Source organism: Ornithodoros turicata, chromosome 3, assembly GCF_037126465.1.
Source record: "Ornithodoros turicata isolate Travis chromosome 3, ASM3712646v1, whole genome shotgun sequence".
In the NCBI taxonomy this organism is placed as follows: Eukaryota; Metazoa; Arthropoda; class Arachnida; order Ixodida; family Argasidae; genus Ornithodoros; species Ornithodoros turicata.
In genome coordinates, this window is record NC_088203.1 from 53,088,428 (window position 1) to 53,115,870 (window position 27,443).

General features: G+C 44.3%; 1 protein-coding gene across 1 annotated transcript; it reads right to left on the reverse strand.

Annotated features, from left to right (window-relative positions):
* Positions 1-2,114: 2,114 nt before the first annotated feature.
* Positions 2,115-2,987, reverse strand: LOC135389462 (uncharacterized). The gene has a single exon (XM_064619509.1). It carries the CDS (start codon positions 2,985-2,987, stop codon positions 2,115-2,117), a length of 873 nt encoding a protein of 290 aa, XP_064475579.1.
* Between the last annotated feature and the right edge of the window lie 24,456 nt (positions 2,988-27,443).

The window sequence follows — 27,443 nt, forward strand, 5'->3', positions numbered from 1 at the left end:
TAATAACTTTGACGTTTACATACTAATAATTTAGGAATTTTACTGTCCTCTGTTCTCCGTTTACAATGGTGGTACTTTTTCTGCCTTTTCTGTTTCCACACCATGTTAAGTCATTAAGTTATCTTATTGCAAAAGCATCAGAATCATGGTTGAAAATGGTAAATAACACACGTGTGCGATTGTACAATCATATTTTACTGGCGCTACAGCAAATAAGCAAAAAGAAACCCCGAAAACTTTAGGGTTTGTATTCGTGTCTGTTTGCTTGCATCACTTGCATAATGGATCAGTGAACAAAATAAAGGAAAAAAAGAACGCTGACAGATGAACGACATCGGCATTACACTTGCTGAAATTCATGCATAAATCCATCCAACCTCTGCTTAAACCTTAAAGCATTAAACAACCATTTGATTACTGTTGTTGTAGCTTCTATTCGCGGTGCCCATTACTGTTGTTGTAACACTATCCACTTCGCTGTGTGCCACGCATACAACAGGCGTACTTCACGACATCCTGTCTGACACCTACTCCTTTGACCAAGGTCCCTCCATGTTCAATTTTCAAGTATGCATGCGCTACATATGTTATTCACAAGTGAAAAGTAATGACGCAGTATCAGACTATAAATGTTAACATGACAGTCTATACAACAGTCACTACCAGTCCTCTGCCTTTTTTCCTTTTGTCCACGTATGTCATCTTGGATGAAAATTCGCAGAACGACAAACCTGTTACTGTCGCCAATACGTAGCGCCATTCACAAAGATTCCCGGCGTGTGATGAAGTCGGGGCACAGTACATATTGCATGATGCAGTGCACACCACCAACGTTGATGAGAGACACTATATTTACAGTCATGCGGCACATTCATAAAAGTCCTGAGACGAGGATTGGCTACTCATGCGCCTGTGAAGTTTCTACAAGTATGTTAAAGTCACGCTGAGACGATATCAAGACTGCACATTTAGTGTTTCGAAAATTGGTTGGCCAATGTGGTCTCTCGGACCTTGATTTGTGTGCATCCACCAATTCCACTTGTGTTATGGTGGGAAAGGGTCAACCTTGTCAATCCCCCTTCATTTAGTCGATCGAAGTCGATGAAATTACCCTCATAACCTCTCAGTGACAGAGACGGGTCATTTCCCAATGTTGCACGTGATCAACTCTCCCGAAATTGTGCAACAAAGGCAACCGAAAACAAGTGTTTTGCTTAACCAATGGGCAACTTAACCAACATGACGTCATGCATGACATTCCATGATAGTGAGGTGGCTTCCGTCGTCTGCTCATGTGATATGTTTGTACAAATTTCTCAAAAACCATTTCATTATTCCAAATAAAACCTTCACGGTTGTATTTCTATAGTACCTGTGTGAGATAACCGTAGGGTGGGTTCAACAAACCTGTTTAATAGAAGGCTGAACAGGAAACAGACATGGCTTCAACAGCCGAAGAACTCAAAGAATAACTGCACACGCCAGAGTAGAATATGGTGCTCTCGCTCATCTTCTTGGTAGTCGCGCCACCACAATACCTCCCCCTTTAAGCCGGTTGGTACCGATCTACCGGCCGACGCCTTCTGACCGGATACCTACGTGTGGTGGTACTCAAAGGAGGAGAATTTTCTCCTGAAGGAGCAGCTCCTGCCACTTGAGACGGCTGGGCATCTTGCGTCGTACGGTGGTGGCCGTCCTCACTGCAAGTGTCCTCAACTTCCGGGAAGGGTAGAGGAAATGTTGGTTCTTCTGGTGGCTCATGTTCTGTCGGGGGTTTGGGAAGTGATTCAGTGTCCCAGGTATCGGAAGACTCTCTTGCCTTGAGATGGTCTTTGTGTACCCGTTGTACCTTCCCAGAAAGATCCCGAACCTTGAAAATGACTGATCCTTCTTTGTGCCACATTTCCAATGACCTTTCTGATGAGGGCCCAGCATTCACACCTTCGTGTTGCTTCCAAACGACCTGTCGCGCGCTCGGCTGTCATGACATCTCTTTTGACATTCCCTGGCACCTGAAAACATCACCGGAGGGATTGGTCCAGGTGGTCACACAAGATCCAAAACAGAGTGGTAGCGTCTGCCATTGAGAAGCTCACAGGGTGGACGCCCTGTGGTCACATGGGGAGTGACTCAGTACTTGAAGAGGAATGACTCTGTGCTTGGTCGTCCGCAAGAAACACGTCGGTCACAAGCTTCACCTTCAGAAAATGTTTACCTTTCTTCCGCGTTCCCTGTGAAGCGGATGAACGACACATTTTCGAGATGTGTCCGGTTTGGCCACAGGCATGACAGTCCTCATTGTGGAATCTGCACGTTTCTTGCGAGTGGTTTGAATTTCCACACCGGAAACATCGTTCCTTGCTCTCCGGCTTGACTGTCACCTTGTGCACAGAGGGTTCTGCATGCAATTGCTTCGACTCTGCCTCCGCGGCCAGAAAACTTTCAGTGAGCCAGATCGCTGTGTCCATTGTCAAGGTCTTTTCCAGAACAAGTCGCGCGCGGATTCGCTGATCTCGGAGGCCTACGATGAACGCTGTCATCAGGGAACATGCTCGAACGTCAGACTCTCCTTCATATTCACAGCGGGAAATGATTGCCAACAACCGCTCAACGAAATCCTTCACTGACTCACCGTCCTCTTGACGATTTGAGAAAAGCTTGTATCTCTCAAACTCCTTGAACCGTTTCAGAGTGAAATGGTCAGATAACGTTGCAGTAAGATCCTTGAAAGGTACCTCCATGATGTTCCTCGGTTGTAGCAGGTTATACAGCGGCTTGAAGACTGCCGGACTCAGCGACGAAATTAGAAGTCCACTCTTGTCCGCATCGTCCGTGACTCTTGCCACACGTATAGCCGCTAGAAACCTGATCTCATAGAGGTTCCAATCTTCTTTGTCAGGATCAAACGTTCCAGGGCTGCGAAACCGCCGAACACAATCGACCGAACCTGCTCCGGTTGAAATAACTCGAGACTCATCCCCCAGCATCTTCCGTGAAGTCCTTCGCCCGTCGCCAGTTGAGATAACCGTAGGGTGGGTTCAACAAACCTCTTTAATAGAAGGCTGAACAGGAAACAGACATGGCTTCAACAGCCCAAGAACTCAAAGAATAACTGGCGCACGCCAGTGTAGAATATGGTGCTCTCGTGCATCTTCTTCTTGGTAGTCGCGCCACCACACTGTGAATATAGTTTCGGATAAGTTTTGAAATCACTGAATCTGTATGAGACAGTCCCTTTAAGCACACATTAGATGTAGGGTTACGTTGCAGAGATGCAGAGATTTTTTTTCAATTATAATGCTATAGTGGCAACCATGTAGAGCTAGGGGGGTATGTGACACATTGTGCGCGCAGAAAATGGACAAGAGCGATATGAATGTGACTCACGATTATGAGCTAAATGAAAATTATTTGAGTTTACGTTTAGTAATGTTGAACCTCTCAGAAAACTGGCAGAAGACATTCAGAAAGATGTGTAAGACGAGAGATTCAAAGCCCAGCAAGGTGGTAAGCTATACATACTGAACTCAATCAGTTCATTTTGAAGTTGCTGTTACAACATATTTTCCATGTGTTCAGTGACAAGCTCACTGACCAGGAGTTGTTGAACCTTGGGTGGGAACACTGGCAGCTGGAATTGCTGCCAATGACGGAGGAAAACCAGCCAGGTGAAAGCATCACCCATGAACGAATGGGCTCAGAAGGTGCTTTTATTATTTTAGATATCAAACAGTGTACAGAGACACAAGCATTAAATGGTGAAGCCCATCTTTTGTGCAAATAAGGGTCAGCTATGGCACAAAATGCAACCCATGAGGTATGCAAATTATTCCTTCACTGTTATGGTGCACGAAGCAAGGTGATGGGCATAAGAGTTGCTCAGGAGATATAATGCATGCTGTGTTTGCTGAAGAATAAACGTGTTAATTTTCCACTTAAATTCCTTCTCAACCATGAGCTTTGTGAACATATACTTGTGCTTGCATATGATTCGTGTTACTTTCACAAAACAAGATTCGCCCATTGCGCTGGTAGAAATCAGTATTTCCCCTGCTATATGTCTACATTGACATTACAGATGTCTACATTCCCTTTGAGGATAAGCTGTTTACAGTCTGTATGCAGTCCTTTAGAAGCACTTCTTTCAACTACATGGACGTCAAACTTTGTGAATTGCCCAGACCCAGTAAAAAAAAATGTTGCAGACCTGAGAATGCACAAAAGCAGGCATCTCTACAAATAAAACTTAAAATAGAGACAGCTTTCCCCTGTCCTCTCTTCATTCTTAGAAGATTTGCAACCTCAGTGTCGTTACAGTAAATCACTATCTTGATGACATTCTGTAGCTGTCGCCAAGGGCTGGATGGGACTAACTTGCAAGCCATTGTAAAAATCTCTAAGCATGTCTGTCGACAGTCTATTTTTAATGCTAACAGACAACCAACTATACACATTTGGATATTTCAGCAAATTTCCAATGAGGTTTTTAATGGGCATGTAATATGCTTTCCTCCTGTTGGCAAGCCAAATGCTATGCGATTTCAAAATATTCGTTACAGATTCAACCACAGCATCTGTGGCCTTTTATGATGAGGGGTGCTGGCCTTCCAAAGTTCGGAACTGCTTGAGCAACATCAGTGGGGTACACCTATGAGAGTCGAGTACCAGAACCTGTAGTTTGGTACAGTCTATCAGTTTCAAGAGCATCTGTCTTCAGTGCTAGCTACAGCTGATGGAATTTGTAGTGACAAGTGTGAGGTAACAAAGACTGAACATCAAACAGCTACATGTTCCCTGTAAGTTTTATTCCATAGCATAACTGATGCTGCCGTGACACTGCAGAGAAACAAGTGACGTTGGACTGGACTGTGAGCAAGTTTTACAGTGAATCCTGAAATGCTGGTGGTGGTTTGTTGTAGCAAAGTTCCCACAAATGTTCAGCACCTTTTCTTTCCAATATGCTCTCAATGATGGCCGATGTCTCAGGTTTTCAATAAGCTGCTGTGTCAGTACTTGTTGAGCCCCTGGAGCGCTGTGGGATATACTTTCTATGCCTGTAAGTCACACATTTGTGACATGAGCATAACACATATACAGGATATTCTCCTGTAATGACAGTATACATCTTACAGCGCCCTTCAGTCTTACTTGCAGCATCTGTCGAGCACCACCATGTCTCCCCATAATGTGGTGTAAAAACTGTGCAAGTGCTGGTTCCTGGGGAATACAGTGAATCTCGGTTATAACAAACTCGATCGTCATTTTGAGTTTGGTACAACACAGGTCCGCTATAATCGAAAATAAACGGGAAGTCGCTCACATAGCGGTTTATTGAAAGTAGCTAGTTATTGCACTTTGGTTGTACAGGCTGGGGGCAACAACGGCACTCTCCAGATCACTCAAGTTGTCCATGTGGGACGCGTCAAGTGCCTTTGCTTGCACAAACTGCCGCAGCGAAGCAATACAGTTGAGCGTGTCTGCCGTTGTGATCATGACGGGCAAAGGTAGAGCTCAGGCAGAGCTCCTCAGGTTCTGACAGCTCATCCACTGCCGGCAACATTGCGCACACTTCGTCTACAATGGCTTGGTGGCTAATCTCGGACACAGCTTGAGCATCATCGTCAGCTGCTGTGAAGTAATCGAAATATTCACAGTCACCAGTCAGCTGAGCAGCCACAGCTCTCTCCCACAGAAGTGTGTCGCGTTCACACCTCCCGAAGTACTTGTGACTGTCGTCGCAGGTACTGCCATCTGGTGAAGCAAACTCAGCTTTCTTAAAACAATTCTGAAGGGCCTCCCACCGGCCTTCCATCCAAGATGCCTTTATCGTGTGTATGGCCATTGACAGCGGCAGTTTCATACCAGGCAAAGCAGCTGCTGTCTGACCAATGCCGAGTAGCAGGCGTTCCACCAGCCGATGGCGGTAGCATACCTTGAAGTTGCGGATTATCCCAAGGTCCAGTGGCTGTACCCGCGAAATGGCATTTGAGGGTAGAAACAGCACAGTGACAGTTTGGAGAGGCAGAGACACATGGTGCGCTGTACAGTTGCCCAGCAGAAGTAAGATTCTCCTGCCCTGTCATGCAACATCTCATTCCAGACCTATCAGCCATTCACCAAACAGGTCGCGCTTCATTCACGCTTTCGTATTGTGCCTATAGCTGACAGGCGCGTAATTGCCAAACTCGCGTGGGTTCTCCGATTTGAAACAAGGGAAGGGGTGCAGGCTAGTTGGTATAGATCCATGAAGAAGACATGATGTCGTCTTCTGTGTCCGTGTCTCTCTGTCTTCTTCATGGTTCTTCGATTTGCCTATCACGAAGGGTAGGCGATGGTCACTTCCGTCCATATTGCAGCAGAGTAGTACAGTTACCCTCAGTTTACTGTTCTTTCCACCCACGCACCTGTCACCCTTTACTGCATACGTAGTCGATGGCAACACTTGAAAGCAAAAGACCAGTTTCATCGGCGTTATAAACGTCCCGGCCACTCTACGGGCTGATGACTTCTATGTGCTCCTCGAGTCACCTCATACACGGGAGCAGCGTACCCGACGATGGCCTTGCCAATGACACCATGGCAGGCCTTGAATCTGTGCAGCCACCTATCTCCTGGTTTGAAATCTGGATAGTCCAGGAGAAATGCAAACTTCTCTGCTTGTCCCTTGATGAGCGGTCCACTGATCAGTATGTTTCTTGCAGGAGCATCCAAAAGCCACTTGAGCACAGCGTCTTTGACATCTTGATAGGTAGCCTCTCGGAGACACTTCTTATTCTTGTTTTCATTGGCGCTGTCCGTCACAAGGATTTTCTCTTTATCCTTTGCGATAGTTAAAATCGTAGACTTTGACAAACCATACTTCTTTACCAGTTCTCTGTTTCTGCTGCCTCTAGAAAGTTCTTTGATGACAATGATCTTCATGTCGAGGTCAATTCTTCGGTGCTTCCACGCCGACCAGCTACCCTCGTGGCTTATCTTCGTTGGAACAGTTGAAAGAACAAGGACTACGCATTTGCTCACCCTAGTGCAACAAGCTGCAACGGGTGACAGCGAACCACGTGAACAGCAGCGGGGTCAGCAGGGTGGTGAGGCTGAAAGCTGTGTCCTACGCGATTGGCTCTGACTGATGCCTTCCGGCCACAGACCAGGCCCTCGTTCTCCGAGAGAGGTAAAAAGAGATAGGAAAAGAACCGTTGTATCGTGCTGTCTTGTCTATTATGGTGCCGCTATCGTAAAATGCATTCGGCGTAACCGATGTCTGCCCTCTGCTTCGTTCATCATGCATGTTCGAAATTTACATTGAACATATGGGAATTTTGACTGTCATATCCTTAACTTGTTCAGTGTAACCCGAAGTTCATTGTAACCGAGATTCACTGTAATTACATAGCTTTCTATCACATAGTAGGTTAATGCCAAGTAGAGCGCACTTACCGTACTTCCACGATTTCAAGACGACCCCCACTCTACAAACTCCAAAATGAGGAAAAAAAACTTTTGGTGCAATGCTTGACATTGAGTTATTCATTCAACTACATCGTGGGCATTCACTGTTCTCTTTGTCGGAATCGTCCCACGACGCGCCGTCTTCTGTGCCGTCCAATGCGTTCGAGACGCCACACTTGAACGTGTGCGCAGTCACTGTCTCCAGGATGGCATACCACGCTTCCAAAATCCATGACACCAGTTGACTCAGTGATGCACAATTTAAAGGGGTTGCGACACGTCACCTCACGTTACCCCAGATAAACGTAAAAGACCCTTCTTTGCACCGATGTGAACCAGCATCGATAGCTTCGCAGCGAAGAGGGCAATAGAAGCCGAGTAAATGTCCACCACAAATTCCAAAACTCGTGCAGCTGTGACATCAGCCCTTGCCGCCGCCAGTGAGGCAGTTCATGAGGAGTCGCGTGTTTACGGTTGCCAATGGGAATGGATGCAACGGGTGGATGAGCTCTGTAATGACTGCGTTTTGCTCGGGAGTATGTTTGAGGGCTTGTATCTCGTTGAGTACGACACGTAGAAGAATACTTCTTTTTTTCTCTGTATTCTGGCGTGCAGTACAATGCGTTCATGATGTAATGGACCACATCTATGCCTCAATAACCTTGCGCTTGAATGCAGCTGGGTAAAACGTACGAGTGCCAATACAAATCGCAATGCAATGTAGTAGGCGACAACAATTAAAGTGAGTGATACCTCTGGGAATTGAAAGGGACAATCTCTGAAAAGGGAACAAGGGACATACATCCTGATAAACTGCTCTACTTCTGCAGCAGTTATGTTCAATGACTTGCACGTTGTATGAGTACTCTACTCGTTTGTTTCTTTTATCACTATGTCTACCATCTCAGCTGTGACAGTCAACTTGAGGTAGGCAAGTGGGGACACCAATGATGAGGGCTTTGAAAGTGTCTCTGTGAATGATGATAAGTTGCAGTCCACCAACTGCTTCCTCTAACGTCCTCTGTCCGTGCACGCTAAGCACAAGCACCATCAGCACACCGGCCTCGACTGTCATCACCACATTCGTCAGATCAGTTCAAGACCTGATCTGCGTTGTCATCCGAGACGACAGCCTGCACATTGGGCACGTACTCTTCGTCACCACTGAGATCACTTTGTGAGGTGAGGGGACCAAGACGAGGCAAGCACGAAGCTATCAACACTTTAATACTCAATGGCAGTACAGGATGGCTGAGATGGGGCACGGCGTTGGCGATGCACCGGCACGGTACCTGCATGGTTGCTCATGTCATTCTGCTGCGTATACTTACAGTTCGCGCACGTAGCTCCTCAGGAAGCTTTGATGATGTGGTGGTGCCATCTTTTGAGTCCTGAGCGTACTAGCTAGGGAGAAGGGTGAGGGCAGGTGAAGAGGGTGCTCTCACATCGGACCCCTTCTTTCAAATCAAAGTGCCTTTTGATTGTACAAAATATGAACCAACAAAAGTTGCTATGCAAATTGGGTACTACAAAGAATGATACAATGGAGTACATGTAAACACAGTCTCAACACTAAAGTTTATAGTCTCTCAAATAGTTCTGAGGCTTGTGTTGTCATTCAGACCATTGTGACAGAACGGTCGATTGTTCCGGTGGTGCATTTTCCTACAGACAGCTGCTGTCATCCATCGTTTTGTGCGATGGCTGGCGTGATTCCTCCGGCTCAAGGTGCCGGGGGGGTGAGGCCTGTAAGTCCTTGATGCTTTGTGTCTGTATTGGCGGCATGTACTTCATGAGCTGTGAAACGTGCACAGTTCGGTGCGTGCTGGTCTGTCTAGTTGTCTGATTTAACATGGCTACTGTAAATGCGGATGGAGTAGGGCGATCCACAAGGTGATAGATGCCTTCAAATCGAGGAGCGAGTTTTCCAAGTTTTTCGAGCATTTGTTGCTGTCGGCAAATCTTTGTAAAATCACTGATCTCGAATGCATGCGGGTGATGGATCTGGTCGTACAAGCCCTTCCTTTGTAGTTGAGCCTCTAACGAGTTTGAAGTAGCTTCCACATGTGTACTTTGCACGGATCTGTGAGTGACGAAGTTGTCAGAGAGTGGTGATGTTCTTCTGGACGTTTTGGGACATAGTCGAATAGCAGTTCAAAGGACCAGTTTGCAAGTGCGGGTACCACTTGGGGCAAAGACCATGAAAAAGATGCACTTAGAGCGTACATCTCTATACAGTGATAGGCAAAGTACCTCAAAATTATACTTAAAGTAAGGTACCAAGTACCTGGTGTCAAGTACAGTACAAAGCACTTGGGAAAGTACTTCAAGTATTCATCACGTACATTGCGAATTTAATTTGTATCACTTTGCGTTTCACTGTTTAGTATCTGTGTCTTGCTTTTTTGGCAAAACTTTAGGGAGCATTCTTGACAAATGCTCTGAAGCCATAAAGTCCTAGGTTAAGTGCTAACCCGTGAATATGAACTTAATCAGATGACATAATTTGTAGTAACATGTAGAGAGGTAATCAGTCAGCTGTGCTGTGATTATATATTATACCCTGACTGATCCAAGATCACCCGCCTAGTGTGGCGTTCCGGTATTAGTCTTCTGTTATAACAGGCTAGGAAATTTCAAAGGAAAAAAAAATACAGGCCAACAGAGCTTATATATTTCTGGGCATTGCATGCTGCTTTTTGAAATACAACATGTTTAAAAAAATAATATGAAGACAGTAAAAGAAGGATGAGCACAATGTAAGCCATGTAAGCATTTTTATACGACTGTGGTCTGCAGCAATGTAATCCATGTGACTAATTAAAAAAACGTAAAATGTAAAAATGAAAGCATGTGTGTCTTTCAGAGTGTTCAACATGTAATGCAATCACACACTGTGATATAAAATCATTATTAAGTGCCAGTGAAGGAAACAATATAAAAAGGCATAGAACCATGCATTGGGAGAACTGAAATGACAATTGACCAAGACATTGTGCTGCCGGTTGCAGTGTTATAATGTGTGCGTGTCTTTGCATTCCATTCGTTTTACATAATCATAGAAGCGTTGATACTTTTTCAACATTTCAAGCCTCTCATCAATAAATTTGTTTCAGCAAATATGCTCTTTAACAGCACAAAAATCAGCTTGGTAAAATGTCAGACTGGGACTCTTGGTAGTGCATCCCACTAAAAGCGCTAAAATGACGGCAAGAAGACGCAAACAGACAGATAGCGTTATCTGTGTGTTTTCGTTTTCTTGTTGTCATTTTAGCACTTTTAGATGGGTGCATTTTTGATACTCTTGTGATTTTTTGTCTGGAGTCCAAGTTCGGGTACATGAGTACTTGATAGGAAAGTACTCGGATACAAAGTACACAATTGAAAATGTACTTAAAGTAAAGTACAAGTACACAGAAATGTACTTAAAGTACTACTTGAGTACTTGGTACTTCAAGTTCTGCCCATCACTGTCTCTACAGAGTGCAAGAACCATCAAAATTTCAGGTGTACTGTGTGTGGACTTTACCTTAGCTTGGAGTACCCATTTCTAACAGAAATGCCAGATGGTTTAGAGAGCTTTGCTTGTTGCAGGAAAGGTATCGTAGATGCGAAGTGCCCTTACTTTATTGACCCCCTGGACGCGACTTTGTTTCTTAAATACTGTATAAGTATGTTTCTTAAATACTGTATAAGTATTGTAATACACATGAGTCGGCGAGCAGCCGTCTACGTTCGTAATAAAGGTATGCAAAACGTCATGGTAAATACCCTATAAATCAGATGAGACATTTTAACGTGGTTGCAAACAACACAAGTCTAAGATATTGCAAAGAAAATATATATATACTCTTACCCCCTGCTAACATGGGACAGTAGCATTAATTATATGTAGATTAAAGAAGTATAATGGGGCTGCAGAATAGAAGACCATCAGAGGAAAATGAGCATTTTCCATGATGGTACCTTCTCCCCTTCTGAGAGGGAACAGGTGACACACTGAACTTAGATTAATATGTGTAGTGTGCCCACAACCTTTGCAGAGCAACTGTATTGCATCCTACAAAATGCTGCAAAAACAAAAACACATTCTCACTGTGCTTTGAATAATGTCAGCTTAGTGTGCATCTGACGACACCTCTGTGTATGATGGTCAGCTGTTTTTGCAGCATGATGGAGGCGTACATCTAAATATTTGTGTGCAATGCTCTTGATCAGATGCAAAAAATGGTTCTCTAAGGGACCTTGTTCAAGCGTGTGGGATCCTCGAAGTGTTGAAAATATGTTTGTGGAAACAGTGACGTCGAGCACATCCACTAGCATCTTCTGCATTAGTGCTTCAGTTGACAGTCTGGATGCTATCATAGTTAATCTATATACTTTTTCAGTCTTTTTCATACTTGAATGACATCCTGTGATGGATACACAAGCCACCCCCAGACTTTTGCAGGGATCAGTGAATGCCGAAGTGCGTGTAAGTGCGTCACTCAATCATCAATGATGTGCGTGTAAGTGCACTATCTACCTCAGCATCTTGGCTTCCTAGCCAAGTTGCTGCAAGTTGGTGCTCCAAATTGCCAAGTATGCCACGACTGTGTCGGCATATGGTAACAAATCTGTGGAGTACGGTATACGCGTATAGTCCTGATCCAAATTAGGTTCAAGTTCCAGATATTCCTCGCCTAAAGTTAGCTGCCGCCTGCCTGCAGACCAGTTGATGATGTCCTCAGATTGTGGCAATGCTGTGCTGGACACAGTAAGTATGCTGATGCGTTCCAGCGGTATGCAGTTACCAGTGGTCGTATCACCTACTTCATTTTGGACAATCAGTGCCTTGAATGCTGACGCTAACTGTCTGGCTGTCGGGTTGTTGTTACTTGATCCGTGGGCACGGATTGCACCGAAGAATATGTAGTTCTAAATGATCTTGACTTACCTTGTAACAGGGTAGATATTGCAGCTTTGATGACCTTTGAATGAGATTTTCAAACAATTGTAGTGCACTTTGGTGACAAATAAGGAAGTCAATAAATCCTGTTCTTCGGTTGCTGTCTAGCAGCAGTTGTCCATTTTTGGCGAGTCGCAGTGCCGCAACATAGGATGATGCATCCGTAAGGAATGACCAGGCTTGTATGATGCATTCTAAACACAGGCTCTTTCCATGAGTACTGTCCGATATTTCTCGAGTATAAAATATCAAAACAGTTATTCACAACGTGAAGGAACTTTTCTGTTGGCTCCACATTGTTGAAGCCTGGAACATCAAGTTCACAGCAATGCTGTAGTGAATCTGCAACCGATGAGCTGAGCAGTTGGGCTGCAAGCTTCACTTTCATAGGTTGTTTCTGCCAGTGGAGATGTGCTGTACGTAACCTGTTCCTGGCATGAATTCCTTCTTTCTGTTGGAGAAGGTGCAGCTTCTGAATGTGGTCCCCGCATATCCTCCTATCGTTCTCATCCACAAAACTTTGTAACAAAGGGCATTAGAAGATGCTCCGTCACACGTGAGCAACACAACCTCTGCCCCAGGCTCGTGGGCAAGTGAAAGCCCCCACTTTTACCAAATTTGCCTTCTGTTCTCCAGACAGTCCACCAACAAGAACAAAGAACATAGCCCAAGGCTATCTTTTTGTAAAAACATTATTATGTTATGCATGTTACTATTATGTTATTTTCTTGTTAAAGAGCCAAAGAAACAAATATAGCGCCCCACCGAATACATGCAACGTGGGTCACTGTGACCCTCATTCCCTCTACTACGAAAAAAACGCATTTTATCGTGTATAAAAAGAAAACAAAAACATCGAGGATTTTTAATATGTTGTAGAGGAAGGGTCGTTCTATAAGACTACGTTGGTTTGAGACGTCTCTTCCAACCTCTTCACTGCGTGTTTTACGCTCGATTGTAGCGATTTTAAGAAGAAATGGCATACTTCCCCTATTTTTCCTCCAATGACTACTAAAGTTATGTGTCTGGCGAGTTTTAGTGTTGAAGTATTCCATGAGACTTTGAAGGGAAAATATTCATTAAAATTTAATGGTTTGGTTTTCCACGAAAAAATCGCGAAATAGGAAGAAAGTTGCAAAACTTCCGACCTATGTATATCAGCACCGATTACAGCATGACAACCAGGATTTGCGACGCGGTATAGAGCATGGTTCCCTCTATACGCAAAAGAAAACCGCACACTTCTAGGTGCTCTCTATGAGCTGCAGCTGCCGTTCACGCCAGGCACGGTTTTCGCCAGCACTCAGAGCTTTGCTGGTGTCAAGCACCCGCCACATTGAGGTCTGGGGAGAAACGTTTCATGGTGTGTTGTTTTGCACTATTAGGGACTGCTAAAAAATTTCCGTAAAAATTTGCGATAGTTTTGCGAGGGCCAAACAGGTCCGCTGGGTCATTTCGCGTGGAATCGCCCCGTTGCGTTAAAGTGTTCTTAATGTTTTTTATTTGAAAAAATTCAACATTTTAGGTTGGGTTACTATGTATTCCGAAAGGTTAGTTTTGTCTACATTTTAGACATGCTGTTGGTGACCGTTTCACTCTAGTTGGAGCTCATCAGTGCGGTGCAGGGGTGAATATGGGTCATTGAACATATTTGTCCCAACTGCAAACGGTCCCCCTCTTCTGAGGGTTCGTCAGGTGTGGAGTTATGTACAGATATATATGGTATTTACAGTCTATGTCCACTGGTCCTTAGCGGTAAAGGCTTGCAATGTCTGCTAGAAGTTTTTCAAATGCAGGCTGTCCATGCTTTTCACAGTCTGCCCTTCACATGTATTCGACAAGGCGTTCCTGGCGGTTTACTCCTCTGGTGAGTCTGTGGCGTAGTGGACACCACTGACTATCATGTGGTTTGTCATAACCGATGTATCAGGGTCAACAAAATGGTACTTGTGGTTAACTGTGAGGTGCTGGAATCCCTCGAGAGTCAACCCTAAGTAGCCTTTCCAGTAGTTTGTATAGAGTGCAGTACCCTGTTGTGCATTCTGGTTGAGCAGGGAGAGCAGGGTAGCTTTGTCTCGCTTGTCAGGACGCACAGCTTAGCAAAGCTCCTTCGTGTGGACATCGACCATCCCCAAGATCCAGGGCCCCTCTATTACTCTTCCACACTGGTACTTTCGACGTCCTATTTTACACTCGTCAATCTTGACTATGTGAACAAGTCCGCCGATTTTACCTTCGCGGCTTTTTGCGAAGGCGTCTATGCACACTTATCGGCAATAAGAATAACAATCGACGACAGTGTTCTCTGAAGTTGTCTGGCCGGGTATGATGGATGACTCCCACACTGTGTCGCTGAGTGAGTTTCTCGTTGCAAAGCAGTATTTGAGCAGAACAACTTGCTCAGGCGGCATTTTGATATTCGCAAACCAGGTATTTGTTGCCATAGATTGTGAAAGGTGGCAGGAGGCTCGTGGACCCTCCCTAGTAACACAAAATGTTGCCGGAACATTGTTACAATGTTGCCCCCAAACGTTGTCAAAACGTGGCTCATGTCCTTTTGAAGCCACATCCTAGTAACGTTACATGTGAATATTGCTGCAACATTGCCGCAATGTTTAAATTAGCTCTGCAACGTTGCTGCAATGATACTGCCACATAATGACAACATGTTTTCAACATTGTTCCAACATTGCTGCAATGTTACTGGCATAAATTTTTCCCGAGGAGCCAACGTTATTCCAACATTGCCCCAACAGTAAAGCCACTATTACTGAACGTTCAGGTAACATTACAGGAATGTTGCCACCAGGATGATGGCGGCGCAAAATAGCGGCGCATGAAGCACAGTGTCTCCGCATGCAAGAACTGAACCACATGCTGAGAGTTTATGTTGGGAAAAGGGCGAACACTGCATCAGTTCCCCCTTCATCTTGCTATGTTACCATGGGGAAGAGGCATTATAGTTACAATGCAAGGCCAAGAGGAAACCAGTGTAGTGCTCCCACTTTTCCGAGCAGACACTCCCAGCGTGTGCTATGATTTGGATGCGAAGCCACCGCGTGCTGTGCGCCAGCATTGTCTGAAACCCTTTACGGGCCAATCCCAGCATGCCCTCAGCCCCTGTTTACGGTCCTCAGAAATATTCTGGGTCCACCGTGGGACTTGTGGGTGGCTCAGATATGCGATTATGACAGGCTAATTGCGCTCAGGTAGATTATGGTGCAAAGCTTTTTATTTATGTGTACAGTTACACTGATGGTGCTTGTTCGTCAGGGTTGCTGTTCCTGAAATGGAAATGTGAAACATGGCCTTAGTTTAAAGCAACACATGACGGTGCACGCAAAATGCAACGCCAATGTTGGGCGAGCAAATGAAACACCCACAGCAGTGATAGCAACCCACCCAGAAATGTAACCACTGAAGGAAACATGCATAAAATGTACCAGAAGGGACCCCCTGTACTGGCAACTTCCAACACTTCCAACTTCCAACATGGACAAAGCCTCAATGCCCTCTATCGAATGGACTGGACAAACGGCTGTGACCGAAAAGGTCAGACAGCAGCGGGGTACGATCCCGCAAACTTCGGATTGCCGGTCCGATGCTCTACCAATTGAGCTATTCTGATACCGCCCTCTAGCCACATACAAAGCGCCTTGTGGCATCAGGACAGGTAGCCATTCACTCGACACACACTCTCTTACATGCTTTCTCACTCACTCACGTGTTCATAGAGATAAGGCAGGCAGATGCTGCAAGGTGCTTGGTATGTGGTTGGAAGGTTATGTCAGGGTTGCTCAACTGGCAGAGCGTCGGACCCGCAATGTGATGGTTGCGCGATTGTGCCCTTCTCGTGTCTGACCCCTTCAACCACCGCATCTTTTTTCTTGTTTCTAACAGACCTATGCGAATATTCAAAATTTTTGAATATCAAATCAAATAACCGTCTACTCAATTCAATGCAAAATTGAGTCGCAATGTCCAAAAGTTATTCGAATTTTTTGAATATATTTTCAGGTACTTCCCCATGTACTCTACCTTTAAAGTAGGCCTCACCTAATGCAAGCGTGCACAGCAGAAAGCCAACTTTACAGGTGCACCTGGAATTCACTTCTCCAGCAAAAGTGGTGGTAGCTTTCTGCTTGCAAAATCAGAAGTTTTCTTATTTATGCTGCAAAAGTTTCAACATGTGTTCTACAAGGAGAGACACTGTTATTTCATAAAGAGATAAACTGTTCACTATTACATTCAGAGTTGCAAGGCCAGACGAAAGCTTCACAATACCCAAAACAAGAGAGAAGAAAGTAACTCAACCAGAAAGTAACTATATGGCAAGAGTTTTCCAGTTTGCAGCAACACTGTCGCAGTTCCTGCATGACCCATTGGCAGAACCTGCTGCACAATTAGCTGTGTAACACTTGTAGAAGCAGCTATAACACATGTGCTTTGATTTCCCCAGCTCAAATCTTAATTTTTTCGTACCTGTTGTACTATTTTCTCTGTCTTCGTAATCAATCTGATGGCCTCCAATATTCCACTCGGACTCGACTACAGCTCAAAATCATCATTTGCATAGGTCTACCTATGTTTGAATGGAATAGTTGCACCACGGCAATGTCTCATGCAATGTGAGACTCAGAAGATGGGACAACTACTTTCGCAACTATGTCATGGAACAGGATGGATAACCGAAATGTTCGTTATTTATTTTAAAACTACTCGTTTCAATTTGAACGTGATTTAACACCAGACCTATTCGATTTGATAAGACAATGCACTATTTGGACGGGTCTACCTTCTCATGTTTCATACGCTATCACTATACATGTGGCACTAAACATATACATACAGCAGGGCTTGCACTCATCCGATTGCTCCCGTTGGAAATGAGGAGTGAGCATCATAATGAGTACATATCTCTCATACCGTTTCTTCACCCTTGATGGAGCATAGCGTAGCCAGTCTGCAACGTACGTCTTCAGATGCATGTCAGTTTCCTCTGGGAAATGCTTCCGTACTGCGCCTTCTATTGTCAAGAAAAAAAAAAGAACGAAGTCAGCTCACAAATTATGTGTACTTTTTTTCTATTTACCCCCAAAAAGCACTCTATTAACATAGTCATGCCATGTGTGGGTTCCGCCTTTGTGAATTCACACCTTCAGTTAAAGGCTTTCTGCACAGCAGAAGCTGAACCAGTTTCTGACGTTCTGCCCTATCTGCGGAGGGCAAAGTTGTTGCCCCAAACATCTCCAGAACCTTTGTCGTGAAGTCGCATGCCATTTCTATCCTCTTCTCCTTTACTCACAACCAGGTAAAAATCAGGATGTTTCACTTCAGTCGTAAGAGAACACAATAGGCTGCTTGTCCAGTACCCAATCAACCTTGCCAGGAAGTCAAAGCTTGCAGAAACGGGCAATGACAACATACTCCCCATAAATAATTCGAAAACAAAACCTACTATACAGAGCGAAAAACGACTATACAGTAAACTCTGAACAACTCAACGCCTCCAGTATCCACCACTGTTTGTTTAAGTTAAACAGTAATTTGAGTTATTGAATGCATTGTACAACAACGTAGACATACCAGGGAAATCATGGTGGGTTTGAGTCTAGCATAAATTTCAACTTATCCGATTATGACTTAAAGGGAGCTCGCTGTATTTTAAAACTGTTCTGCTCTGAAGATAAGCTCTAGTAGCTGTGGCTGTGATTTTGGAGACAAGGAGAACGTCTTTAGTCACCTTCAAGTTTGTTTTGGTTTCGCGTTTAGTTTTGTGTAGAAGCGCTTTAACAACTGGACCCACACTATGTATGCTTGTCATAAATGTTTTAGAACCTGCTAGCTGGGGAGCTCTACGACAGATACCAATGCGAGCTTTGAGTCCAAGTTGAACAGCAGCCAACCACTAAGAGAAACTAATGCTCCCTTTTACATCCCTGCAGTTCAGTAGATGTCGTACAAGAATGCTATGTTAGATCACTTGAAAGCAATGCACACAACTACACTGCCTGCAGTGGGCTATTGGCAACTGTGATGACGACCTACCAGTGACGACGTCCAACAGCTTGTGGCCCAAAAAGAGTTGTTTGCCTTTCCTTACAAGATCAGATCTGCTTTTGGGTGCATAGAGCTGTTTCTCAAGCTCATCAAGACTGCTGCTGGATGCTAGAGGTAGCAGTTCGAGCACTTGACTGTCTGGTGGCTCAGGTGCTGCTGGTGGAATGTGTGCTGAGAGCGCCTTTTCGATTCTTTTCAGACTCCCTGCTTGTACAGCTAGTTGTGTCTTTATCCCCTTCAATACCTTGAGAGCCTTTTGCTCTAATGCTGCAAAGGACAGAGGAATGACATTTCACAATGTATGCCCCAGCTGAGACTGCGAAACAATGCAGTGTCTGAGGGCTTTTAACTGTAGGCGTAGCTAATGACGGCAACAAGATTTCTTTGCCCTCCAGTACAACTCGATCTCTACACAAAGGAACCCGGCTGATATGGTCTCATATAAACGAATCGCATCTATAACGTGAACATAACGTTTAAAAGCGCAGTTGAAGATAAGTGTTACACGGTAAGAGATAATTTGTCACAGCTGTACTTACAAGACTTCGTGGGACTTTCTCTGGCCCTCGCTTCATGGTTTCTTGGCACCTGTGACAGTGACCTTGAGGGAGAGAGTGAGCAAGGAACCGACGCAGTTTAGGAAGTGCGAGGCTGAGCTCCTGGCATCTTTGGAGGTCGTGGGCGTGGAACACACTGTGCTGTGAGTTGCTGTTCAGCAAGAGGTTCTGCCATTTCGTCTGAAACGGCTCCATCCATGGCGTGGTCCCGGAATGACGCTGGCGGCAGTCACCCGATCAGCGAATAGGCCACTCACATACTCAGTATCCAGGGTGTCCACGCTAAGTGTGAAAGATTTTTTAAAAATATATATAACACTTTTTCCAAGATGAAATCAATTGCAATATAGCATATGCTAAAGGGCACTCCCTAGCAGGGCATTAGCAAAGTCCAAAGGCAATGTCTTAATTAACTTTCATTAACTAACTTTTTAATTATAAAAGCTACGAAGTTGTCCCAATGAGAACATGTGTTCCTTTCGGTTACCTGATATCGTAGCCGTTTTCAGAACAAAAATCCGTTCGATAGACCGCCCGCGAAAAATTCGTGAAGGAACGCCATTTTTTTCTTTATTTTGTTCATTGCGCTTCTTAGAAGACGCGTCTTTCTTTCACCTCCAATGTGAGAGGGAGAAAGAGCACACTATCGCCTCTCGCGTCCTGGAAAAAGATTAAAAGGAAATAGAAAATGCAACCCAAGATAGGCCTGTTCCGATAGAGTCACCCGATACATTTGTTTTTGTTTTCTTTCCGCAAGTTAAAGCTCATCTTCGACGCATGAGGCGGCACTGTGCTCCTTCCCACTCTCCCGTTGGGGATGAAGGAAATACGCGTCTTCTAAGAAGCGCAATGAACAAAATAAAGAAAAAAAATGGCGTTCTTTCACGAATTTTTTGCGGGCGATCTATCGAACGGATTTTTGTTCTGAAAACGGCTACGATATCAGGTGACCGAAAGAAACAGATGTTCTCATTGGGACAACTTTGTAGCTTTCATAATTAAAAAGTTAATTAATGAAAGTTAATTAAGATATTGCCTTTGGACTTTGCTAATGCCCTGCTAGGGAGTGCCCTTCAGCATATGCTATATTGCAATTGATTTCATCTTGGAAAAAGTGTTGTAGATATTTTTAAAAAATATGTTCACACTTAGCGTGGACACCCTGTATATGACTCAGGGGCACTCGATACCCCAGGTACAAACTTATGAAAACAATGTGGTGGTGAAAAACAAACATAAATAGACATCGGACTTGCAGTCAACGGAGTGTTCAATCTTGCACGTCAAATTGCATATAGAGACCGGACGCATATCGTTTTTCTGTGTATTTTATTATTTTGTCTTCAAGAAGCCGAGGGAACGTTACTAAGGTCTTACCATTGGTAAAAGTTTTTCCGCAATGTGCAGAATGCCTGTTGGGTAGGGAAGGTTAGCCTTCCTGATGGAGCCTTTCGCAATCCAATGTTCCATATGATCGGGAGCTCTTCTACTTCTTTGATACACTGTTGCTCTATGTCGTGTGTCAACTGCATTGCAACAAATTAGCAAATGGCGGAACTTTGGATGAATTCACATGAAAAACGTGTTTCGATGTTGATGTCGGTGACGACACCCAAATTTCTGCTTGCATATGAGCCTGCTCTTTGTAACAAGAGGAAAGCGACCGGCTGCATCTTCCCTCACATCTTCTTGCGGACCCTTTGCTGTTACTGTTCTTTTCTTGGCAGGAGGTGTCGGCAAGCTAGGTGGACGTCCCTTCCATGCTTTCCCTGAGAGTGTCAAACTCTCCGCAACTGAGGCAGTGAAGATCCTTAGCTTCATTGGCTTCATCTTGAGCTGGTTGCATTGCCCCCTGTGGAGGTTTCATGTATTTACAACACATATGAAGATGGTGCGGTGGAAAATATATAGGTACCATTGTCTGAAACCTAATGTTGTGCTTGTACAAGGAAACTTGATATTGCGTTGATCGATGCCTCCCATGAAGCTGTTGTAAACGGCACAACGGTACAATGGCTGGATGTGGCGCATCAACGTGGGCCTTAGCCTTCCTGTCGTACCTTTGGACACCTTCCACCGGCTCAACACAGGGACAAAATTTGAAACCAATGTCACGGCTTTCCTGTCAAACCAACGCAGAACAGCGAGACATCTTTTGTTGTCTACTCTGTGATCATGTGTCCCTTGCCCACGTTTCTTCATAGATTTCTCGTCAAGGACCTTGCAATCATTGAGTCTATTCTGGCACAATGTGCCAACATACTGTATGCCCCTCCTGGTGAGTTCCTCGACGAGATCTAAGGAGCTGCAAAAATTGTCTGCAGCTACCTTGAAGCCGTGATTAGCAGGCACGTTAGAGCACATACTCAGCACTGTATCGCCACCTCGACCGAAGGTATACTGGTCTTTCGAGTGTCCTTGGTACACGCCAAATTCATAGAGGATGCCTGTTGTGGCAGCTCGGCCCCAAAGCTTGAAACCCCAGGGCGCTGGTTTGTTCGGTATGTACTGTTTCAGCGAGCTCCTCTCAGTGAAGGATACCATTATGTCATCAACGGCATTGTATTCTTCTTGTTCATTTCGTGCAAGATTTCCGTGCAGCGCGCTGCAAGCCACGGCCGCAGCTTCCAGAGCTTGTCTTTTTTTGCCTCTTCAGTTGCTTGCAAGTTTTCCCACGACGTGGCACTTCATGAGCTTTTGAAAACTGTTGCGAGACGTATCTGGAATGGTAGGATGTCTGGTGCCATTCTTCCAATAGCACCTGACATTGGACATCTTGACGAGACCCATCAGTAAATACATGCCAAGATATCGCTCAAGTTCGGAAGCTGTTGTGCTCACACTTGTCCCGTACTTCTATGTGCTGTAAACGTTGGTGTTCTCCAGCAACATTGAAAGCATTTCATTTGTTAGCAGCGTGTTGAAGAGGGCTATTAGAGTCTCCAAATCATGTATTTAACGAAACGTTCCCGAAAACTGCAGAGCACTGTCCTGCAGCTTCTCCAACATTGCTGCCCGGTAGTTTTCCCAGACCCGCAGCGGGTTATGAATAAGAATACATACACGATAATACTGTACATTATTTTTCTCAGTGTATCTTCACACAACTCAGTAGAGTGTAGATCTTCGTGGAAAAACTCTGCGTAAGAACACCTGAGCAACTCCTTCTGCCAGTTGCTTTTATGCAGCCACGAAGAAACGATGCCCGAACCGTATAGTAGTCGTTCACTTCCGCTTCCTCCTGACTTTCGTTGCTTTCGTCGTCATCAGCACAATCGCTTCCGGGGTTTCATTCCTCATCATCGCTCTCAGATAGGTCACTAAAGTCACTCACATCTTCTCCACTGACGATCCTTTCAAGGATGTCCTTCGCTGTGGCAGGACCTAAGCATCAATCGCAGAAACAAATGCAACGTAGCATAACTGATACGGAAAACTGACACCCAGAAGAAGCCCACTGTATCACATATACTTTGCGGCAATCTGGAAGACTAGCGTGGAGCAAACAGCCCGCCCGTAAGCAAAAAAAGCATATCAAATCATATTTTAACTTAGTCTAAGTAAGTCTTAGTCTAAGTCTTAGTCTAATCAAGTCTTAGTAACTCCTTTTGAACGCCTTTTAGTAGAGTATTCGAACACAGAGGGCGTATTGCCGGACAGCAAGCCTTGCGTGGCTAGTACCGTGGGGAACGCGAGAGCCGAACCGCGGCGAAAGATGATTCGATGAATTTGGACGTCATTCTCCAGCTCAGTTCGGTCTCTCGGTCCTTATTTCTCCTCGGTGGTATAAACAAACATCGGTTTGCTGCGGCGTGTAGTCTCGATCGTAACCAGCCTCGTCTCTGTTGATGAGCGGAGTGATGGATAGCGGTGGCTATCGCAAAACGTAGCAACCGTTACGATAACCTGTGCTATGCGCTGCACATAACGCGTGATAAAGGTGGATGGAGCAAAACCATGAACCTCTAAAATCAACTGTACTGCGAGTCCAACACAGTGCTCATTTCTGGCCTGTTCCCATAGCTGCTCCTTCGGTAGGCAAGTGGTATCGAAAAATGGGTAAAGAGCGATGAGCTCGAGAGCGGCAGATTTCAGGTCGGTAGCCTCTATATCGACGAGGCCCATCGGTCCTTCTGCACTGAAAAAAATATCGGGCCGTTTTTACAGAGGAAGCTCTGAAAAAAAACGCCCAGAGCGATCTGTTGTATTCTACAGCATGTCTGTTCAGACTATTTACAGAAACCTTGTGAAAATTATAGAAAACTTAGTAAAAATACAGTGTATCTGTAGTTTTTGATAACAGAGCAATCTGTATTATTTTACAGACACTCCGTTCAGAGTATTTACCGAAGCATTGTGAAAACTACAGCTCACATACACTCTGAGAAAAAAGGAGTCGAACGAGAGTATTAGGCAATTTTACACCCCTTGATGCAGTTTAACTCTCACCAAACACCATTGCAACTCCCTGTTTCTGCGTTTCTATGTTTTCATGCTCTAATAACTCCATTCAACCAGCGCTTTACTCCGTGGTAAGAGTTGAGCGCGAGGCGTCTTCATATTCTTGGACCGTTTTCGTTCTTTTCATTGCCTAGTCTAGCAACACTGACATCGTGCGGTCGTTTAGCGGTTGGCCGTTGTCGTGCGGGAACTTGAAACTGTATCAATGATGTTATCAAAGCTGAATAAGATTATCGTCGAAGAACAACGTCGGCGTGCTGAAGTGCAATGAATGCCACAACTACAAATCATGTGTCTGAGTGTCGTCCTGTATGTACTTCAGGTAAGTATGCGTCCTGTGTTACGTACACGAATTATGAAAATGTGGTATCTGTTCACATTTATGCTTCTTCAAGAGAGTTTCTTTTCGTAAATGGAACCTTTGTATCCTAAGAAGTCTAACTTCTTTGAAGAACAGGAACTTCAAATTGACGATAAGTGAAATCGTATTTTGGATAGGACGCTTTGTTAATTAATGTGAACAGCATTGCAGAATAGTCTGGCTTTGATGGAACGCACTGCAGATGACGAAGGTGGCAAGTTACCTAACGGCTAGCATCACTCGGCATGTCTCTGGAATGAGAAGTGAACTGTGCAGGTTGTGGTAAGGAGGTACCCTGCACTGGTAAGTTTCAATGGGGTAGGTATTACCGCCGTTCTGTATTATCATTCACGTGTATCCTGCCGAAGACAAGTGGTGTCCGTGCAGGGGCGGATCCAGTCCGTGTCGCTTTTGTTGTTGTTGTTTGTTTGTCGAAGCCCCTAAGTGGGGGGGGCGAGGGGGGGACACCGCTGCTAAACCTACTGTTTTGAGCCGGGGGGGGGGCGATCGCCCAACCGTCCCTCCCCCCGGATCCGCCACTGCATGATCAGTGTTGAGTTCTAATGCTGTTGTTACTGTTTCAGATTTACGAGTCGTTTGCACGGCACATTGGGCAGACAGAGAAAAGAAAGTGCTGCTCCACCTCCACAAAGGATGGATGCACATTGCAAGGAAGACAAAGGGACTAGTTAGAGTAATGATCAGCTCATAAATGAGAATATTATTGATGGACAAGATAGTAAGTAACCGACATAGCACCAAGCACTTTTTGCACGCACAGGCATGATTCAAACCACTCATTTTCCTAGCATAGTTTGTTTGGCACAAGAAATTGTTAGTTATGAAAGTATTTGACTTATGATAACATAACATATCGCCACTGCTCGGACTCCATTACCTATATTTATCTTGCAGATTATTACCCAGCATGAGCAATTCATGCCCTTGCTCATCTGCTGAAGGAGGTGCATCTGACCTTTTCACTTGTGTAAGTGCTCATCTTATTACAGGTGTTTTACAATAGATATATTGGGAAGTGTATACACACATCTATTTCAGGCAAGATATTCTTGTAGGCTCCAAATTGTGAATTGCATATGACAGCAGTTTCTCATATAAGGCAACTACTCTTCTGCCAAGAAAAAAGAAAAATCTAAAGTACATGTACTGCACTTTATGCCTCAGCCAGATGCACTTCAAAAGGCGCGTCTCCCCCTGCTTTCTCATGAAAAAGCAGAAAAGTGGGTGCCGATATGCCAAATTCCTATGCACTGATATGTTAATGTATAGTGACAGATGAACTTCAAATAACTGTTTTGTTTCCTGTTTGTAGGAGTTGGAAGTATATGCCAGGTGATAGTTGCATTGGGTGTGTGGCAACCTTATAATGAAAGAATGTACTTGTACCTGTGGCATCCTACCAGTTGGTTTCATAGGATCATATTAAGCACTGAAAGCTTCCTTTTTCTGTTCTTGCCAATTTGTATCAGAGACACAATAAATGTTTCTTATTTAGATATACTGTTTTGCAACACTTATTTGCATGATCTTCAAGGTGAGGAGACGACTGGAGTAATGTGCACTACAGGTGAAGGGCATAACTTTTATGCCTTATGTAGCATAACAAGAACTCCCCAGTGGAGTTATGCTAGCCTCATGAACGGAGTTACTTTTACACCCGATATGCTGGAGTAAATAGGGAGCTGTATGGGAGTAACTTTTACTCTGTACCATAGGAGTAAATTTTACTCAGTAGTTTCCGGAGTTGCAGATACTCTTCAAAAGGGGTGTTATTTTGCACCCCGGAGTTAGGACGTTTTACCCCCGTAAAGGAGTCGGTACGACTCCTTTTTTTTTTTCAGAGTGTAGCAAAAGTACAGAATATCCGTACTTTTTGATAACAGAGCGTTTCCGTATGGTCAGAGTATTACAGAGCTTCCTGGTTCTGGTGAAACCTCCGTATTGAATGCCCATAGAGGATTGCTTTTATTTCTTTTTCAAATACATGGACACATATTGCAAACTACCATAAATGTGAGTTCATTTCATAGTATTACTTCTGAGATCTGTCTTTAAGAAAATATTTTATCTTTCTTTCAAGACGGACCTGAGAAGTAATACAGTGAAATGGTCTCACTTATGGTGTGCTGCAATACGTGTGCATGTATTTGAAAAAGAAATAAAAGCAATCCTCCATGGGCATTCAATACGGAGGTTTCAGGAGAACCAGAAAGCTCTGTAATACTCTGGGTTTGGTAAGGTAGTATGTCATCGTGGTGGGCCTATTGTGGGACGGGTGTGGGTCAGTACATCATATGGGCCTGGATTAGGGTGGAGCCTCTGCTCCGAAAGTTACCGAGTCACTTAAACACTGTGCATGTTTCATTGTTCCAAGCTATTTCATATTTAATCTCTGTCCAAAGCTTTGAGGTGTGAAACCGGTGTCCTGCACCAAAAATCAACAACACACAACCTGGTCCTGATCCAAACATACACGGTTCTGTAGCATGCTTTGACACAAAACATGTGATATGGTATGCAAAGAGCGGGCTGTGAGATTACGCGCACTATTAAGTAAGCAAAGAACACTTCACTGCAGAACACTGAGAAGGTTAGACCAGTTTGAGCTAGGCCAAGCTCAGAATGGGAAGACCACAGTTTTTGTGGGCACAGGCAAGGCACGAGCCATGCACGAAGCATCCACGCTAGGTCCAAAAATCGGGCTGGGCCGGGCCACACGCGGGCAGGGCTCGGTCAGGTATCTCACAGAAAATGCACTTGCACCAGGCCTGGGCCTGACAATTCGGTGTGGTCAGTAGTCTAACAGCAGCTTCAAAACGAGGTTTGAGCTGCAGTTTGTAAATTAAGAGAAATTCCTATGTTGGCGTGCTTATATAGCCATATATCTGTAATGTAAAAGACAAAGTCCAGATAACTTTATTGTCATCCTCGTGTGCAGATTGGACACAGTCAAGCTCTTCTGATCACAGTCATAAACCCGTAAGTGCATTATAGCACAAAGGCACTGAGTAGGCATAATGTAGAAGGCTGAAGAGTATCAAAAAGGGTTACGTTTAAACATATTTTCTAGCAAATGAAGTACGCTTGTGTAAATAAGACATAAAAAAAAGTGAAGACAAAATAAGGCGATGTTACACTCTGAGGTTCTGCAATATATGACACATAGCCTGTACCATTAACTGAATAAAATTGGTTACTGTTGTACACACTGACTGTTTTACAAACAAGACATTATAAAAAAAGTAAAGATAAAATACAATAATGTTACACTCTATATCTGTGACTCTATGGCACATAAACTATACCATTAAATGAATCAAATGAGCCACTGAACTAGCATTCTTGCTTTGGTAGATTGTGTACCACAACACTGTCTGTTGTAGAAGAGTGAAAACAAAGACTACAAGTTCTGTTGTTCAAACAGTAACCTGCACTAAAAAACTGACTACTAATCTATGCTCGTCAGGCACATTTACAAACACGTCTAATATGAAAATTAACTAATGCAGCTGAACGGGAACATCATGGTCTCTGAGGTACATAATGAGTAAAACAAGTGATACTGAAACTGAACAAAACGTCAGAACAG

Coding starts and splice junctions, on each gene's coding strand:
- LOC135389462 (XM_064619509.1), bottom strand. CDS start 2,987: ATGCTGGGGGATGAGTCTCGAGTTATTTCAACCGGAGCAGGTTCGGTC.